A 20,370-nucleotide genomic window follows, 5' to 3' on the forward strand; every position below is an offset into this window, starting at 1 on the left:
GATACAAATTGGTTTTGCTGTGCCAGGCTGCTCCAAAAGCTTGAAAATGGCAAAAATTGCGCCAAACTGCTCCAAAACAGCCCGAGAGCCAAGGATTTTAACGGTCCCATCACTTTCAGTGGGGAAAAATGCTTTCTGACGGCATAATTTTTCAGCAGCCCCAAGGTGACGCTGTTTGTGAATGTTTGAGTGATTATTCAATAAATAACCCGCATAAAATTGTCCCGAGACAGTTTGTTCAAAAATGACAATGTCGGGTTGCACATGTTATAATATTTTGTGAGTTTTTAATGTTTTCTCATCGAAAGCCATTGGAAATTCCTGCAGAAAAATTACTTCTGTGTACGGAGGCGACAAACTGCTTGTGCAAGTTGATGAAAAAACAGCAATTTTCGGAGCGCCGTATCTCCGGAACGGCATAACTGGGCGCCGCCATCTTGGTGTGGTGAAGATTGGAAAACATGGCCGCCGGGCGAAGATGTTGCTCGGGGTTCAGGAAGAGTGCTCTTCGCAGATTTCTGCCGTGATTTTGGTTATGGGGGTGGCTGGGTTTGCATTTAGTCGTTTGAGTTGTTGGGGGAAGTTGCGCGACTCGAAAGACGGGAGTTCATCAAAAACAACGTGATGCGCGCGAATTCGCCATGTTTCGGGCTGGAATGTGAGGAGCAGTGCGTGCTTGAAATGAAATTTCAGACTCATTGCAGTGTTACAAAACGCTGAGTTATTGCTGCCTTTGACAGCGAGCTCGCGAGCCGCGGGGAATGGGGCGATCGACACTGCCGAAGTGGTGGCGCAGGCTACATCGCCGCAAAATGTTCAAGCAGTGTCCGATAGCGGGACGAGATATTATTGCACGTTAGTAGTAATGGTTCATCTATCTGAAGTGAAATAATACCAAGAGAAAGGTGGCTAAACATACCACCGTTACTGAAATTACGATCGTAGTGAACGTGCACCTTGGGGATTGAAATGCGAGGGCTGGTGGGGTGCGACGACTGCCAGTGACCCTCGCTTTGCGCAACTTTTGCCGGGGCTCTCTACTCTTGTGCAAAAGGGCGAGTAGGATTACAAAAATGTTAATTTCGGGATCCACATGATAATAAAAATGTCTTACGATTGCTTAGGTTTTCAATCCAATATCTTCAACAGCACTCTATGCTATCTATGAGTCTAAGAAGTAAAAAAAATGGTTTGTAAAAAGGTAGTGCAGTTCGTACCTTGTGATGCTCCGGTAGAAAAAAACTTTATTGAAAGGCTGTTTCAGTGTTATGCATGTTCGAAACCGATTAAAAAGTGCAGTTTTCCCCTTCAAGTTGCCAAAAATTTGATTTTTTAGGCTCCTAAGGTGACATAATAAATGTCGTTCTTCTGCTCCAAATCAAGGTTCTTCTGCTACAAAATCGAAATTTTGCTGCTCCAAAAACTGCTCCCAAAACAGATTTAGCTGTCTCACCCCTGCATTGTTCGTGTGCGTGTTGAATTTGCTGTGGTATTTTGAATAAATCGTGGCCCAAGTGGTTGGGTCCTATTCTCGGAGTACGACTTGCGCCATAAGCTTTAAAGCAATGCAAAAAGCTGCGAGGCTCCTGTAATTGCCTAGTCGTGGCATCTTAGTTACTCTACTGTGTTTTCCATGCAAGGGTGGTGCTGAAATAAATGCTGCTGGGAATGGAAATGAGAAAATCGTGCGAGTGTGCACTATGCAGCAGTTCGTTAATACCACTTCGCAGGTGATGACTTGCTTTCATTCTGCCAGTGTTGTCAACTCTTGAAGTTGCTTCTTCTCCTCTCTCTCCCTCTTGTGTGTTGCAGGCAGGACTTTGAATTGGATGGTCCCGAGGCTGTTGAGGATAGAACAGACTCCGTTGGGTGAGTGGCTGGCTTCTGTGTTTACTAAGGGGCATACTGCCTCATGACTGGTGTTGTGAAGTCGCATATAAAACCAGCTAAGCCGAATTCTCTGTTTTATTAGGGGAAAAGCACTTTAGCGGCCTGGCTTGTCTTAGTTCATCTGGGGTCAAGGCACTGTAAATGCAGCATCAGTAACTCGGCATCATGCACCCGAATAGGTGCTTTCAAAAGATCGCTGCTTCCCCTGATTGGGATCAAACGTGGGTCCCTGATGTAACAAAGCCGAGGTGGATGCCATTGTGCCACACAAGTGAACGTTCCTCATATGCAAAGTGTTGCAGGGGATCTTTAAACTGCACCGTTGCCACAGGGGCAGCCTTTTCTAGGCCGCCAATAAGTACACAATGTTATAAAAGAATGAATAAATTTACTCAATTGCCCCCAATTACTAAAAACTCAATTCAGTGTTTTTTATAGGTGTCTTGAGAAGCGGTGGCGCCCTCTCTAGGCTACTTTCGGTATCAACGCCAAGCTGATACTGGAACTTGTCGAGAGAGATGCCCCAGCCCCTTGGCGAAACACTGGTCCACACTTGTCACGTTCCATGTTGGAACTGCTTTAATTTTTTTACTCCAGCTCGGCAAGTGAGGTTGTATCATTGGTGGGCCGCCATTTTAAAGGGAAGCTGTGCATGTTTGTTTTCAAGTGACACCGAAGAAAGGCATGGTTGTAGACCAGATTGTTGTTATTGCTTTGAGATTGTTTTGGCTATACTATTGTTAAAACGCAATCTCCTCACTGTTGAATGGGATGTAAAGAAGCCTGTGAGTACGTATATGGTAGCGTGGTGTGGCATTAGAATGTGCCAGAAGTAATTTTAAGAAGGTTGTGGACACTGTCACCTAGTACCACCTAGTACCTAGTACCTAATACCTCTGCTTAAAGGCCAACTGCACTCAAAATTTCAACATGAAAATAATGTCACCTAGTAGTACACTCGCGACGCAAAGGGCCCACGACATTGGCGTTTTCAGAACTGAAACGGAATACAATAGGCGGGCATTACCGGCGACCGGACGGGGCGTACGTTATGGAACGGAAGCGGCCACGATAGAACCAGTGGCAGCACAGAGCTGCCTTCAGATGTGCGTGGTAGCGCCACATTTCGCACTGTTATTTACACAGATGAACCCCCACTAACGTTTTCCCAGGATAATGGAGTTAAGTTCAATTCCGACATAGCGTTGCTATCAATAGAAATGAAGTAGACAACACGAAAGTTATTATTCCATCAGAATAACTGCTTTTGTAGCAATCCTTGGCATTGTGAGTAAAAAAGGGGCCCTGATTTACAAAGCTAGTTGCTCGTACGATATCGAAAAGCAGGTTTGGTTAACCAATGCCTCGGCTATCACATCGCTCTCTTTGAAGAGAATAAACTGCACGTGGGCGGAGATCAATCACTATTTTTACTATATGTACATACGTGGCAAATGAAACGTAAACACGAAAATATGAATCAAAACACGCAAATAGCGCGATTTCTTTCCTTACAAGTCAAAGTGACTCGTGGCTTGGTTGCAAAAAGTTTAGCGCGCCATTTTTAGACCTCCACAAACAGTATTTTTCAATTTTGTGTGTTCTGATTCACATTTTCGTGTTAATGTTCCATTTGCCGCGTATTGTACATTACGCGCAAACAGCTTCGTGTATATCAGCCTGGTAAGCCTTGCTGCTCATCGAGAATCGAAATCTAGAACAGATCTGAAACTATAAGCTAACTTCCAGAGCTAAATGATGCACTAAAACACAAAAAAAGCTGCCTATCTGCCACTGTTTTCTACTTTTACCAAAGACATGTGCTGTTGAAAACATTTTACTTTCAGGTAAACTAAATCTAGCACTCTACCAATGTAAATACTTCATTTGGGAGTTGAAAAAAAATCAAGTTTGTTTAGGAGGGGAGCAGTTTCGTCAGCTTTCGCACTTTGCGGAGACGGCGGCCGATATTTATGTGGATGTATTTGTTACCACGAGCAAAGCTGATTTAGGTTCACTTACTGACTGAGGCAAAAGTTGCAGAAATGTTCATACCCATGTGTACAACAACTCTAGTTAGGTGGCAAAATTTTGGACAAGTCTAAGGAATGGAGGTGGCGTTGGCCCAACCCAAATATTGCAAACATTGGACGCGGAAGTGCAAGTGGTCAAGAAGTAATAAAAGATCCTTTTTTGTGTGATAGATGCAATAGTAATGACAAATGCAAGTCAAAGTGCGCATCGCGGTATTTTTTTTTTTACTAGAAATATTGTTTTTAAGTAAAAAATGTTTTGCTAACTCCAGAACGTTCGCAAGCACGTGAATATAGTTTGCAGACTTCTAATCTCTTTTATTGCACTGAAGAAAAGGAGGGTATCGCTACATATGTGGTTAGTTTCAAACATGTGATGGTGACGGCAGTACAGCGCGGTGGTGTAGCGGAGAAACACCATGCGAACACTTCCTTGCGCCCGGAGGATCGCCATGCAAGTCGCCGGAGAAGCGCAGGCTCCACGAGACAGGTTCCCCAACCTCCGTCACAGGCCGCTCGGAACTTGTTTCAACGACTCTCCGGCAGGCGCAAACATCACCTGCATGGAGCTACTTTGAACGATGGTACCTATAGTGTGCTCTGTGCTTATGAAGCTTAAGATTTTGCCATGGTGATTTTAAGAGCAAAGACTACTTATTGGGATCAAATTCGGACAAAGAAAAATTTGAGTGCAGTGGGCCTTTAAGGGCCTTTTTTCGTTAAAAGTTGTACATGGCACCTGTGTGCTGCACGAGCCCGCAGTGCGGGCACACTTTGATTTTAGCAAATTGTTCAACACGCACTTTGCCTAGCTGGTTGTTGCTGGATGCTAGTCTCCCATCTCCTGTACGTCACGCCTGCCCTCTTGCCCTGCATTGCGGTTGATTCCACCAACAGAACTGAGCCAGGCCTGGCTTGGGGCACACTGTGTGTACGAGCCCTTTTCTTCTCGCCTTGCAGCCTGAAAGCGGCAGAAGAGGATGAGGAGGGTGCCACAGCAGCCGGGGATGCAGCGGTGCTGACGGAGGCAGACATGGCCGACATCATAAGGTGATCAATGAGCTTCCTCCTCCCTTCACTTGTGCTGGGTGCTGGACCTTCGCACTTCTGTCAGTCTTCATCACTGAACAGGTGTAGTGCAGAAGAGTTTTCACCATCATTCACCCATTTTGAAAAGGGGGTGGGGGCTGCTGTCACTTTACTGCTGTCTGGAATTGCAGGGAAGGGTGAACATTGGCATGACAGTCTAAATTCATTTGTAGCTGTTGTCCACTGTGACGCTCCTCATAGCAGAGGTGTAGCTAGAATGTTGTAGCCCTGGCGCAAGAACAAGTAAGGTACAAGGCTTAACTGAATTGTGTGCCCACTGAGCCTCGTGCACGTTTATCCTTGCTGTGACAAAATGACTTTTCTTTGTTACGTAGAAAAGCCCATAAGATGTAAATTATGCAGAAAGGCTGTGCTGATTGAGGCAAAATTGCTGGTATGATGAGAGACTACCAATGCAATGCTTCGGTAGTTTCTTGCCACTGACAACACAGAAGGTTGCTGGAGGTGCCAAAATGCAATAGGCATGGCCACAGCAACTTTGTTTGTTGCTTTCTTGTGCTTTCTGGCTGCAAAATGGTTATCTTTGTTCCGCATGTCCCTGAGACCTTCGGGTAAGTTAACACTTTCAGATGAGCGTATAGAGAAATGAGAGAGATGGGGGGTGGGACTGAAAAAGTGCAAAAAAGGTTAGCTTCATTTAGCAGGCTTTCTTGTTGTTTTCTACTCATTATTTTGGGTGCTCTAGCAATTTTTGGAAAGGTGCCAGTGAACGTGGTACCAGCCAACTGTATGTGTGGTTGTCTCTGTCTAGCACACGTGTATATCAGGTGGGCATTGCTGCAAAGTACACACGAATTGGGAGAGTAACAGTGGCGCTCCGTGCTTATATGAATGCAGTGGGACGTGGATTTTAGTGCCGAATTGTGTGCAAAGATGATCACAGATTGAGTTCTTACAGCACTGTGCCAGGGGAATGAACCGGTGGCATTGTTCATGTCGCCCGCAGGGGCGCCTTGCGTTTCAAGGTGACGGTAGTGGCGACACCGCGGACCCCGAGCCCATGTGGGTTGGACCCACCCACGCCCTCGGCTGTGCGTGGCTTTGCCGTGTCCGGGGAAAAGGGCATCCTGGTGGTTGAGCCAAAGCCAGGGTTGTTTTGGACCTTCATGGCCCCCTGGCAGAGGCAACACACCACTTCGGCCCCCGCTTCCCGTAGACGGTGCCCCCAGTCTGACCCGACCTGGGGGGAATCAGCCAGTCGCCTTTTCCTGTCCTCTTCTTCATTCTTTTCCTTTCCTATCGTCTTTCCTAACCCTGTCCTGTCATCTTCTCTCTTCCTTATTTCTCCGTTTTTTCTGCAGGCGGCGAGGGTTAACCCTGTGCAAAGACGTCACTCTTGATTTCAAGCATAGGGTTATAGTGGCAAGGTACGGTTAGCGTGTGCTGAAAAAGCCACGTTCCCTTGTTGGGCTCGGTGGTGGGCGACCGGCCTTGCCACCGAACACATACTTGCTGTATGGCATCTTCTAATCCCTTTTCCATGAATCGCTCTCTTAAAAGGGGGCGCACCAAGGCAACCACCTTTGAATTTTTTCTTTCAAAGAGGCAAGAGTGTTTTCCACGCTTTCACGTGATGCACTCGGAAAATGAGAACACAACAATGAGAAAGATGTCACCATTTCTTGTGTCCAAATGTCTGTCGAACCTCATTGGGGCTGGCTACAAGGCACAAAAAATGCCCAATGGCGACCTGCTGATTGAAGTTAAAGATAAGACTCAATGTGACAAGCTCCTCAAAGTTGACAAAATTGGTGACAACGCTGTTACTGTCAGTCCTCACCGCTCCATGAACACCGTGCGTGGTGTCATAAGTGAAGCAGACCTCCTAGACCTTACTGAAAATGAACTCCTTGAAGGCTTCCATGAGCAAAATGTCATCAAAGTTCAGTGGATAGTCATCCGCCGCGAAAACAAAGAAATCCCCACCAAGCACATTGTTCTCACCTTTGGCACAACGTTTCTCCCGGAGACCGTAGAAGCTGGCTACGTGAAAATCCGAGTCAGACCTTACATCCCCATCCCGCGCCGGTGCTATACTTGTCAGAAATTCGGCCACGGATCACAGAGTTGCAGGGGTAAGCAGACATGTGCAAAATGCAGCAAAACCGACCATGTGTCGGAAAGCTGCACTGCCCCACCACACTGTGTCAACTGCAGCGGTGACCATGCTGCATACTCACGCTCATGCCAGCAATGGAAAAAAGAAAAAGAAATCATTGCGTTGAAAGTAAAAGAAAACATCTCTTACCCCGAAGCACGCAGGCGTCTTGCTATCACGCATAAGATAGCATACGCCGACGTGGCGCGTCAGGGGGTGGCGCCACGTGCGGCAACTGTCCAATCAGGGACCTCGTTGAGAGGGCCTGAGGGGACATCATCAGCCCCCCAGGTGCAAACAGCGGCACCTGCTGCACCTCCAGGAAATGGTGGCCCGAAAACGGCCAATGTGTCAGCTGCAGCCTCGCAGTCTGCACAGCTGCCTAACACCACTGAGACTGTCGTAACCTCACAGGAGAACCGGAGGCCAGCCAAGGCCCCAGGTCTCAAACCGTCAACAAAGAAGCCTTCTTTGGAGGCTATGGACACAAGTGAGCCATCCTCTACGTCAATCACGCCGAAGGATCGCCACAAACCACTGGAGTGTACGAAGTCCCAGGAACTGATAAAGAAAGCAGAGCTCCCTAAGGTGTCTCCTACTGGAAAAGGCTCTGGCAGCTAACAAGCTGAGCCTGCCTTTAGTAACAAACGCCTCAATACTAGCAATGGCTTTTTGTAGTGTACTGCAGTGGAACTGCAGGGGGCTTCTGAAAAACCTGGATGATGTTAAAGAGCTGCTCTGGGAGCATGCACCTCTGGCAGTGTGTCTCCAAGAAACCCACTTAAGCAGCAAACACACAGACTTTTTTTACCCCAGTACATCACATACAGAAAGGACAGGCAAAACACCAACCAACCATCGGGTGGTGTGGCCATTATCCTTCAAAGGTCAAACACAGCTAAGGAAGTTAAACTCAAGACTGAACTAGAGGCTGTAGCTGTGAGAGTTATATGGTTGCAGCGATTAATAACAATTTGCTCCATTTACATTCCCCCAGACAAGCGACTACAGAAATCTGAATTTGAAAATCTAATGGACCAGCTGCCAGAACCGTACATAATAGCAGGAGACTACAATGCCCATCATCCTCTCTGGGGCTGTGAAAACTACGATTCAAGAGGGCGAATGATAGAAAAATTACTAGTCTCCACTGGAGCTTGCATACTGAACAAAAAGAAGCCCACATACTTAGTCCCACGCATAAAACATCCTCATCAGTTGACTTAGCTCTCTGCACTGCTACTCTCTTCCCACTACTGGACTGGCACGTCCTGGATGACCCTTATGGAAGCGACCACTTTCCAATCGTGCTGAAAGAGAAGGTAGTGTCGACACATGGGCAGAACAATGTACCACGATGGAGGATGGGGTCTGCTGACTGGAAAACGTTTCGACAGCTCACCTGTCTTCCACGTGACTATCTAGATTCACTGGACATCGACAGCGCACTTTCTTTTATCGAAAAGCACATAATTGAAGCTGCTAGTGAATGTATCCCACAAAGTTCTGGTAACCCAAAAAGAAAGCCGATTCCTTGGTGGAATGAGGACTGCCAAAGTGCTAGGAAAAAACAAAATGCAGCATGGCGCCTCTTCCGTAACTCTCCCACGACTGAAAACTACATAAACTTCAAACGCATCAAATCTCAATCGAGAAGAGTGAGACGGATAGCAAAAAGTGAGAGTTGGGAGAAGTACATAGAGGGCATTAACTCTTACACCGACCAAAATAAAGTATGGAATAGGATACGCAAGTTGCAAGGGCAGCAGACTTGCCCCCGCCCTCTAGTTGATAATGCTGGTGGCACTCTGGAAGATCAGGCAGATGCACTGGGAGCATACTTTGAGTCGGTTTCAAGTGCAGCGCACTACTCAGCCAAGTTTCTTAAATTGAAACGTAGGGAAGAAAAACTGCAACTTCATCGTAAATCACCTCCAAGTGAGGCATATAATGCTGAGTTTTCTATTGCTGAGTTTGAAGCTTGCCTAAACACACTTGGTAAAGCAGCACCTGGACCTGACAATATTCACTATGAAATGATCAAGAACTTGCACCCAGAAACTCAACTTGCATTACTATCACTTTTTAATAGGATCTGGAACAATGGATATATCCCTCCAAGGCTGAAAGAGGCCATTGTTGTTCCAGTAAGAGGACCCAGCAGTTGCATCTAGCTACAGACCTATAGCTCTGACTAGCTGTTTGTGCAAAGTATTTGAAAAAATGATCAACTGAAGATTAATGCATTTTCTAGAAGCAAACAGGCTCCTGGATCCATTCCAGTGTGGCTTTCGAGAACAAAAATCCACGCTTGACCAACTTGTGCGCTTGGAGTCCCAAATAAGATATGCGTTCGCGCATAAACAGTACTTTCTGTCTATTCTTTGACCTTGAAAAGGCCTATGATACTACTTGGCGGTTTGGTATATTGAGAGATCTTTGTGCCCTTGGGATACAATGAAATATGCTAAAAACAATTGAAAGCTACCTCTCTGATAGGACATTTCGTGTAAGGATCGGCAGTACTCTGTCTAAACCATTCACACAAGAGACAGGGGTGCTGCGGGGAGGTGTGCTGAGCTGCACACTTTTCATTGTAAAAATGAATTCCCTACGCACTGTACTTCCGCCAACCATGTTTTACTCAGTGTATGTTGACGATGTGCAGATCGGCTTCAAGTCCTGCAATCTCTCCTTTTGTGAACGCCAAATTCAGCTGTCAGTGAATAAGCTGTCCAAATGGGCAGATGAGAATGGCTTCAAATTTAACCCCTCAAAAAGTGCCTGTGTACTGTTCTCGAAAAAAAGGGGCATTGCCCCTGCTCCAGAAATCTACTTAAATGGACAGCTGCTTTCTGTTAAAACAGAATATAAGTTTCTCGGATTGATCTTCGACTCGAGACTCTCGTTCACCCCCCACCTGAAGCATCTGAAACTGAAGTGTTTGAAGGCAATGAATGTGCTTAAGATACTAGCACACATGAAATGGGGCACTGACAAGAAGTGTCTACTACACCTGTACAAAAGTCTTGTTTTGTCCCGCCTAGATTATGGATGTGTAGTTTATGGGTCAGCCTCTAGCACTGCACTGAAAATGCTTGATCCTATCCACAATCTGGGCATCAGGTTGGCCACAGGGGCCTTCCGCACTAGTCCAGTACTGAGCCTCTATGCTGAATCAGGCTGTTGGTCTCTGGAGTACCAGCGAACTTTTATTGGTATTATTTATGCCCTGAAGGTTACGTCACAGCCCGAGCACCCGTGTGACTCCCTGATTAGAGATAACTCAAGAATGCTGCTCTTTTCAAATCGACCTTCCTTAGCTCAACCGTTTCCACTGCTGATCAATTCCATCTCTATAAAACTATCGATCTCGTTTGATGGCACTCTCAAAATGACCCCAGATGAATGCGTGGCACCCTGGGATACAAGCATCATATCATGCGACACCTCATTTAGACAAGTAGACAGGAAAGGCTCACTATTGGAAGTCAAACAGCACTTCGCATACCTCCAAGACAAGTACAAGGCTGCTCAGTTTTTCACTGATGCATCGAAAACCAAATCGGCTGTGGCCTGTGCAGTTGTTGGACAGCATCTTTCAATAGCAAAAACAATGCATAAAAACACAACCATATTTACAGCAGAAGCACACGGAGTATATCTGGCTGTGGACCACATTATCACAAGCAAAACACAAAAGTCTGTTATCTTCACAGACTCACTCAGCGTTGTCACGGCCCTGTCCACAGGAAAGGGCACCAAGAATCCCACATTTACTGCCCTTCTTAAAGCTCTGTACAAAGCACACCAGCTAAATTTAGAAATTATAGTGTGCTGGGTTCCTGGCCATTGTGGCATAGCTGGCAACGAGGAAGCCGACCAGGCTGCTGCCAGAGCAGCTGAAAGAACCAGTATTGACATCACGCAAGTACCTTACCTGGATATGAAACCAGCAGTAAGACACATACTCCTTCAGCTCTGGCAGAAAGAATGGGGCGGAGAAGTCAACAACAAGCTTCACTTGGTACAACCTATAATCGGCCGATCAGCTGCCAGGGAAAAAAAACAGGGCCTTTGAGGTCTGGCGATGCAGACTACGAATAGGACACACACATGGCACGCATTCCTACCTCCTGACTGGTGACCAGCCGCCAAACTGTGCCAGATGTGGCGAGGGTCTTTCAGTCCTCCATGTTTTGGTTGAGTGCTCGGCCATGGAACCAGAAAGGAGACGCTATTTCCCGGAAATGTACCGTAAGAATATGCCACGGCACATTGCAATGTTTTTATCAGACTGCCCTGTTTTCGAGTTCAGCAGAGTTTTAGAATACCTTGATGATATCGGTTTTTTAAAGCAGATTTGTTTTAGAAAGTAGCATTCTCGTCCACCTCATTACCTTGTTCATCCGTAGGGTTCTATTTACCATGGCCCTATACACCGTTAGCTCATTCCATGCCTCATCACACTCCTCACTCATCTTTTGGATCCGGCCCTTTACACCGAAGTAATTTTATGCACTATTTGCACTCATTTCATTAGCACATTTTTACCTCATCGTAGCAATGGCGCTCTTGGCCTTAGATGCCCTTGCGCCAAAAAACCCCACCAAAGAAGAAGATTGTTCATGTCCACTTTCGGCAAAATGAAATTCCAATAGTGTGCATCTTAACATTGGGTTTAGGCTCCACTGTCAGCGGGAGAAGTTAGCGTTGCAGCATGCCCAGTGCCATTGTGATTGTAGCCAGGTGAGAGCAAGAGCAGCCGCGACTCACTACATCCAGGATGCTCGTGCGATTATAATGGACAGGAGGCTTCAGCGCTTAGGACAACAGCTTCTATGGCAGTGAAGAGAGCGTGAGGGTGGGTAGGGAACGGGAGCGAGATACGAAGCTGGCAGTGAAAGTGCAGCCGGGACTTCTCTCTCCGGCCGTCCAGACGTTGCCGGGCGTTCCTGGAGGAGCGGGGTCCCTCCCAGGAGGAGGAGCTGTGCTGCCACGAGGTGCTGGGCCCCCACAGGCCGGGCCTGGTGCGCACATCCCTGAGCAGCCTGACGGCCTTCCTGGCGCAGCAGCCGGGGTTCACCCACACCCGCGAGGGGGACCTCTCCTTCCTCTACTACATGGACCCCCAGGAGGAGGAGGGGGAGGGGGATGGTGATTCCGCCTCTGCTGCACCCCCTGTGAGCCCCCCCACTGCCACCAGTGGCCTCCTCCTCTCGGATGACTCCCTCGAGGTGGGCAGAAGCACATTGGGAAGGGTGTGATGTAAAGTGAGCAACCTCAGAGTGGTGGCGATATGTTCTAGCAGTGTTCATTTGGAGGTGGGGTTGGCGTGTCCATTTAAGTGTTGCTAAGTGTGACTGTCATTAGCAGCAAGTTTGGGGCATGAATTGGTAGCCAGGATGTGGAGCAAAAGAGTGGAGCACCTGTTTGTGGAAGGAAAGTGTGAGCACTTTAAAGTCCTCTCTGCACGATTCTGCTTCTCCTTCCAAGTCAAGTGTGGGACACTAGCGATTGTCCTCTCCCTGTGCCAGAGGATCCCATGGCCGCAGTTACCGGTTGGGTTGGATGCGTGTCCCCTCGACGACATGAGATAAGCATTCCAGCACATGAGAGTGCAGACGCAGACTTCGATAGCCGCACGTACTGACTAGCATGGGATGGGAGCTGCCTTTGCTGGGTGTAGGCAAGCATGAACACGCGAGGAGGCTAAAAGATCCCTTTGGCTGCCACATTGCACAGCCATGAGTGCAGCTTGGGAAACCAAATGATGGGGATCATGAACACCGGCTTTCAGCTGGGCTTTGTAAGCTAGAGCGACAAGCCTGGACATGGATTCCAATGGATCCCAAGATTCCAATTCAGTCGAGTTTTAGGAAGGGACAGCAGGGCAGCCACTGTGGGTGCATGCCATTGGGATAAAGGTGTCCGCTCTATTTTTGTTGCGATGTCCGGCAATGACGTGAAGGCTCCAAGCTTACGATGCAATGCAGGGACAGGGGGTGGCCTTTCGGACATTCTGCTAAACAAGATGGGGACATGGAAAGGCTGGGGGAGTGCAGGCTGTTTGTATGAAATGAAGTCCCAGGGGCAGAAGAAGGATATGGAGAGGGAGAGAGAGAAGTTTGCTTCCCGCTCTTGCATGCAGGACGGGCCAGCTGAGGCGAGGGGAGTGGCAGAAGAGCGGGACGGGCTGAAGAGTGGGCGTGATGCCAGCCCCTGCGGCGGCAGCAGCACCAGCCACACCTCGTACCTGTCTGCCCTGGACGAGTGGGAGGAGGAGAGGAGGGACGCCTGCACCCAGACGGAGGAAAAGGAGGCGGAGGAGGAAGAGGAGGCACCCAGCTGCCGTAGATGCCAGTGGCACAGTGCCCAAGAGCACACGCACGATGGCCAGACCCAGACCAGCTGCCTGGACACTGCAGAGGTAGCACCACCAATTGTTGTCCTCCTTGCGTGATTCGGAAAGGGTGGAGAGAGATGAGGGGTATGCTAGCCCTCTAAAGGGACTCTGAAGGGAATTTGTCAAACTTCTGTTCGCGTCTGCATTCCAAATCGGTGGATAAAAATTGCACCCTCGCCGCATAGTCAATGTTGTACTCGCGTAGTGCTCTGTACAACCGAGCTATGCAACCATGCACTACCTTGTTGAAGAAACGAGTAGGTATATGCGGTGGCCTACTCAATCATGCCGTACATTTGTTTGTTTACTTGTTGGATTGCAGCACTTGGAGCTTCTAAGCTTAGCATTTCACGAATGACGCCATACATTTCTGTTTACTTGTTGGATTGCAGCACTTGGAGCTCTAAGCTTAGCATTTCACAATTGACGCCATACACTTGTTTACTTGTTGCATTGCAGCACTTGGAGCTGCTAAGCTGAGCATTTCTTGAATGATGCTGGCGGAGTAACCTTCTCCCTATCCCCTACAAACATCTCATCACCAGTGACTGCGTTCCGTCAGTCGCGAAAAGCGGGCGCTAATGAAAGAGCTAATGCTTGCAAAAAAAGATAACTGCTGTGAGCATAGAATCAGACACGTAACGCTCTCGCTTGTCACAAGCATTTCAGGCGTCTTCCTTGTGCTGGTGGCTGCAACTCGTTGCTGCCGGTGGGTTTTTCAGCACTACAGGAACATTGTTTTTGAGGTGTGCAATATGCAAAATGCTTGCAGGTAATGTGAACCAAATGCCCCTTTGAGTAAAAACAGTGCTTGAAAAAAAAAATCAAATGATGGGGGTTTTTCATGCTTACCTCTGCTATGAGAGCGCCGTAGTGGAAGGCTACGGATTAATTTTGACCACTAGGGCTTTGTAATGTACGCCGCAACGGTGAGATTGGCACACGGTTGGTTTCACATACCTTTTGCTTCCATCTGGAAAGCAGCCGTTGCGGCAGGACCGCACCCCCGTCCTTGGGCTCCGCAGCACACACTGCCTTAGCCAGTGCGGCAGGTGAAACATTGCTTCGCACGTGCTTATAAATTTTTGAGGAAATGATTTAGGTAAGATCTATACATATGCAGATATTGGACCTACAACTGGAAATGAAGCCTCTAATCACAACTCCAATTGACAATGGAACTATCAGTTGTGCTCAAAAAGCTAACTAATTTTTATCACTGCTTGTGAACCAATAGCACCGGAGAATGTATTTGACCAATAGGTTTCCCCTATTGGTCTATTAGGCTAATAAAACAAGAGCTATTGGTCTATCAGACTAATACAACCTATACCAATCGGTCTGCTGGACCATAGCACGCAACTCTATCAGACCAATAGATTGTGTGTTGCTCCTATAGATACTCAAGGGAAACCAATAGCCCTCACCTATGGAATCAATACATTAAATAAGGGTTTTGATTGTTGTTACCCAGATTAACTTGGCTGACTGTTCCCCAGTCTTCATTTGGTCGTAGGTTTTCTAGAAGCGTAGCACACGTGTGCAGCTTAGAACTTTAGTGAAGCAAACGGAGCAAAGCATCATAAGCCAATATATGTGTCGCATATGTGCTAGTGTAGTTTATTTAACTTAAATCATCGTAAACTATACTAAGCTTAATACAGTCCACATAGTCGTATTCTTCCGGATACGAATTATTTTTAGGCACAGTTTTCATTGCAATGACCCGCCAACAGCCAGCCAACTGGTTTTGTTGGTGCTGTGGTCAGCAAGACCGCAGTCAGCGTAGTCAAGTCAATCTAAAAGAGTTTGCATCATAGGAAACGGCATGGGGAATGGGCAACGAGGATGCGGAAAGGACACAAAGGCGGTCAGGCATGAAATCTTGACGGGTAACAGAGGTTTTTAATGCATTGTTTCTACGCGGACTTCACTGGGACTCGACTAGTCCGTCATAAAACTCGGGGAGTATAACCGGGCTCCCAGTGTAATGCAAAATAATCAGATGGCGTATGGTGATAAAACCGAAAGTTAGACCAGGTGGACTCTGCACGCGTCCAGTGGCAGATTGCATGCAATAGACAGCATGTTCCTATTTGAGGTTATTTTGCCTTGTTCATCGAAGGGAATTAATGTATGTGTGGAAATAATGAATGCCAAACTTCACTGAACCTGACCTTTCTGTAAGGGCAGACCAGAACATCGGGTGCACCACTTTGTGCATACAAACACCTCTTCTCAAATCTCACGGGAGTAGCGTTTTGTGGCGTCATTGCTGTTTTTGACAGTTGAGTTGACTTTCTGCTTATACAGGCCCATTTATCTGGCCATGTCAGCCTGCTTGTTGCCATGTTCAGCAGCATTGAATATGCTCAGATTATTCAGCAGGGACACGTGCAGTCCTGTCGCTGAATACACTATAAAAAAGCCACCAGCACTGGCCTGGTTCCACTGTGCCAGTGACCTGTTCTTTGCCAACCATGTTGCCAGATGTAGTATTTTCCTTTCTAGACAAAAAAAAGTTTATCGGTTGGTACCGCATAAGTCCGTTACTGATGCGCAGTCCAAACAGTTTTCGCCCAAAAATTTAGTCGCTTGTGCTTGATAAAAAGACAGCTAGATTTGTTGAGTGGAGCGGACTACATTTACAGTGTAGACCGCTTATAGCGTATGTCGCGGGAGCCGCAAAAATCCGCACTATAAGCGGTACCGCACTATAACCAAAACACGCGCGAATTCAACCACATCGCCACCTATCTCTCAAGTCAACCTATATTTATCATCACTCAAACGCACAGCACTTAAAAATGAGGGCACGGTCTATTTTTCGTATTATTTTTAACATCAGCCGCTGCTGCAGGGCAAAAGCTCAGTCTCACAAACGGCGAGCGTGGCTTTAACTTTCGTTGTGTTTGTTTTGAAAGACCATGGCTGCGTTTTTAGCGTCTATGAACAGATGCCGCAAGACATGATAAGAACGCCAGCGGGATTTTTTTTTTTTTTTTTTACCCCACCTTGCGTTCACGATGCCGAAAGCGGCTGCTTATCAGCGCAACGTACTGGTGGTGGAAATCTTCGGCTTCGCGCGGCTCGAATGTTCGGAAAGGGAAAGAGCGGTGGCTTATCTGCAACAACGTTCTAAAGCGTGAACCGCGTGGTAGATTTGGTATCGCGAAAACGTGCAGTGCACGCCAGCGCAGATACAACTGGCGTGGTGTGGGCGGCACGGTAAGAGGCGGCAACATGGCGTCGGCACTGGCCGTGAAGCGGTGCAGGCAGTTCCAGTAAGTTCCAGCGACTGCTTCTAACCGCTTGCTGAAATGCCGCACGGGGCGCAAGCGAAGATGCTCATGCAAGAAAAGAGCTAGTAATGTGGGCGAAAAGTGGAATATAAACTGCCATCCACGCTGCTTGTGAAAGCGCCCATCAAAAAATACCGCGGTGGTAAGCCTAAACATCTCTGGCGCGGCTAGTCGGCTCGGAGCGCTTCAAATCTCCCGCCATTAGGTACGCGTCTCCCCATTGGTGCAAGTCGTCAGGCTGCTCCCACTGCCACGCGAAGAAGCCACCGCGAGTGCGGAATCGTCGATACGAGCACGAAAAAAACAAAACAAAAAAACTCGCGCGGAACGCCGATGTGCACGACTCGTGCGCAAAAACGGGCCATGCGGTTCACGATTAATAAAATCAACTTGCCGTGCGCGGATGGGGAGTCTGTTGCTATCTTCCGAGGTGCATTAAGCAAGGTCAGTTGTGGTTATCAGGTACGCGCGAACTAAAGGGTGCCTATTTTTTTTCTTTGGGCGTCTACGTTACAGGAAGGAAAGGGGTGCACGCTGCGTCAGATGGCCGATTTCATCCTTTCTTTTTTCTTTTGCTACCCTAAAACGATGCCTCAGCTGCGCCGGTCGATCAGCAGACCCGCCGAAAAACCGCACTATAAACGGTATTGTGCTTCGGCCAACCGCATCTTAAGCGGTATGCTTATGCATTGAGTTCTGCGGGAGGCAAACCGGTGGTCGCAAAAACCCGCGTTATATCCGGCCCCGCACTATAAGCGGTTATGTTATAAATGGTCTACACTGTAATATGCTTGGGGATCAAACAATCCAACAGGAATGGGTTCGTTGTAACCGGAAGGCTGTTGCTGCTGGATCAGCTGTTATGAGTTAAGACTGTACAGGGAGACATAAAACATGGTGAGATGTTGTTGTTAGAGAAAATAGAGGGTGTTCTGAATGCATCTTTACAAATGAAAAGGGCTGATTCCAGCATGCCCAGCAGAATATTCTGATGCATTGAAATATTGTTCTTTACGATATTGGTTTGCTGATGTTTGGCTGTTGCTTGTAACTTTGTGTCGCGAACTATTAAATTGAAGCTTCTGCTGTAACTTCTGAAGCTTGTACTTCTACTGTTTCGTAATGCAGCATACAGTGGAATGAGGGGTTTAGATGTGGGATAAGGTGGTTATGTCATCCACTCTTGAAGGAGCCGGGGTAGAATGAATGCATCTGCATGTGCATTGATGTTTGTGCACCAGAGGTCATCCTGTTATGCTTTCTCCCGTTCTTTTGAAACGAGAATAGATCCTGAAATTTCGGTCGTTTGCTCCTTCCCGCTGTTTCCCCATTTCCCCTGTGTGTGTGTGTGCGTGCAGTTGGTGGAGCAGGAGCTGAGGCTCAAGGAGAAGATCCGTCTCCTCGAGGCCAGGATTGCCTCCCTGGAAGACGACCACGAGTGAGTGTGGAGTACTGTTGCTCTTGCCTTCGTTGTACATCGCCTACTACAACTTTCACCAGCTCGTCAGGAGTGGAGAAGAGACACCCCGTGAACAAGCGCTTTTCCCTCTCCCTCTGCCTCTCTCTCTCTGTTTCAGCCGTGAGATTCGGGAGCTCCGCCTTGCATTTGAAGGGCTGCTGCAGCAGTGCAGGTGCCGGCAGGCATCAGCGTCCCCCCTCCCGCCACCACCCCCTGAAGAACAACGACCCAGCCTGCAGGTGGGTGGTGGGGTGGGTGGTGGACTTTTTTTTTTTTTGCCAATGAGGGTTGCCCTTGATGAGCAGATTGTAGGCTGGGTGTGATGCGCAGTTTCTGTAGATGTCTCTCCGCTAATGTAAGCACCGAAACTCGAATTTACAATGATTTATTTGATAAAAAAACCTTGCTCTTTGGCAACGGTGTCGCTGCCTCCATGAGGGGTGAAGTGTTAACGGTGTGCTGCATATGCAAGGCGGGGAAAGAAAAAATGTGCAAAATTCCTTATTAGTCATTAGGTCTAGCAAAGTAGTGCATTCCTGCATGAGGGATGTTGTGGCTGCTTGTTGAGCTGTAGTTTGTGTGCCACGCGTGCATTCGTGTGCTTCGAGAAGGTAATTGAAACCAATCCACATGCATTTGCAAAACTCGGGAAAAAATCGCACAAAAGGGCAACAGCCTACTCCTCCGTTCTGAGCACACTTTGGAAGTACGTCGACAACTACAGTGTTAGTGAAATAGTATGTGCAGGGAGATTGTCATGTCAAGCACGTAATGACGGCACCTTCAAGCAAGAACCAATCCAGTCAAACTGCTACATCTCACAGGCTAAACAGAAAAGTGGCCAGTGGAAAATGGTTAATCCGTAAATGCATTTAGTGTTTTGTGTGACCAGTACCCCCTTGCGATTGAAGTGCTGTGCCAAATGGCCCTTTTTGGGCATAGCTGTGCCGCAGCTGTGCCAAAGGGGTAGTTTGAAAATGCAGGGAAACAAGATGCTCTCGTGAAGACGTGTGGGACAGTTAAAATAAACACAAGCTCTGGGATGCAATAAAACACACTGCTGAAAAACATTGCTGCCATTAAAAAGCATCAGTACGCATTGGGGTATTTTACATAAGTACCGCCTGCCCACTGCCAAGCCTGGGCCTTTCCTGCTGCGTTCTTCTCCAAGTTCAGTCTTCGCATGCCATGCATGCTGCGTGTACTATTATGAGCAATATGAAAGGGAACACAGGAACGCGTGGCAAACACCCTCAGACCCAGCTATCAGTGATACGCAGCGGCCGCCGTCGGAAACAAGGTGGAAAGGGGGACGCTGTTCTAACAACTGTTCCCATTCCCGCCGTGCGTCTTATCGGCTTTCGGACGACACCATATCATCGGCGAAATGACATAAGCTGCTGCTTTGCAGAAATTCCAGCGTGGTGGGAGTGCCAACAGTTAGAGGAAGAGCGCCCTCCTTTCCCCCTTCGTTTTTTACAGCGCCATCCGCGTATCGCTCCGAGTCTGTTTCGAGGCTGTTTGCAACGCGTTCCTGTGTTCCCTTTCATATTGCTCATAATAGTACATTCTTACTGGCAGGATTGCGGAGATATCACTGCACAGCAGCATGCAAGAAGAGTCCAGGAAGCCCTGACATACTATTCCGAAGCCCTTGTATATAATATTATACCATGGTTCTCTTTTACTTCACTATGGCACAATTGTGTCTCGCACTATCGGCAAATTCGATCAGCTTTCCACCCACTTTACTATGTCTTTTGGCACGTTGTACCCTCATTTCTTTCTCTTGTTCAGAGTTCGCTCGCCACTTTGCATGAACATAGAATTGGCAAAAGAAAAATAGGTCACAAACGGCAGTCGTACCTGGGCCCTCTCTCGTCCCCCATCGTTAAAGTGGCTTATTGAGTGGTTGTGTGCTTATCTCAGAGACTGAAGGTTGCCAATTGACATGACTATGGTGTGCTTGTGGCGTCTGATGTTCGTGCTGATCATACTTCAAGAAAATAATTGTTCCACAGTGCACAGGTGGCAACGGCAGTTGTGTTTTTGAATGGTCTGTTTCTAAGGAG

At 47.6% G+C, this 20,370-nt stretch overlaps 1 protein-coding gene across 1 annotated transcript in view; it reads left to right on the forward strand.

Moving 5' to 3' along the window:
• The window catches only part of LOC144166790 (uncharacterized), a 60,440-nt gene that overhangs the window by 26,237 nt on the left and 13,833 nt on the right, over nucleotides 1-20,370 (forward strand). The window contains exons 7-12 of the mRNA XM_077696278.1: nucleotides 1,813-1,869; nucleotides 4,884-4,973; nucleotides 12,071-12,368; nucleotides 13,283-13,561; nucleotides 18,198-18,277; nucleotides 18,417-18,537. Of these exons, the coding sequence (XP_077552404.1) occupies nucleotides 1,813-1,869; nucleotides 4,884-4,973; nucleotides 12,071-12,368; nucleotides 13,283-13,561; nucleotides 18,198-18,277; nucleotides 18,417-18,537 (925 nt within the window). The remainder of the gene's footprint in view (nucleotides 1-1,812; nucleotides 1,870-4,883; nucleotides 4,974-12,070; nucleotides 12,369-13,282; nucleotides 13,562-18,197; nucleotides 18,278-18,416; nucleotides 18,538-20,370) is intronic.

The sequence above is a fragment of the Haemaphysalis longicornis genome, unplaced genomic scaffold (genome assembly GCF_048455015.1).
Source record: "Haemaphysalis longicornis isolate Haplotype H1 unplaced genomic scaffold, Haemaphysalis longicornis Haplotype H1 scaffold_19, whole genome shotgun sequence".
NCBI classification, from domain to species: domain Eukaryota; kingdom Metazoa; phylum Arthropoda; class Arachnida; order Ixodida; family Ixodidae; genus Haemaphysalis; species Haemaphysalis longicornis.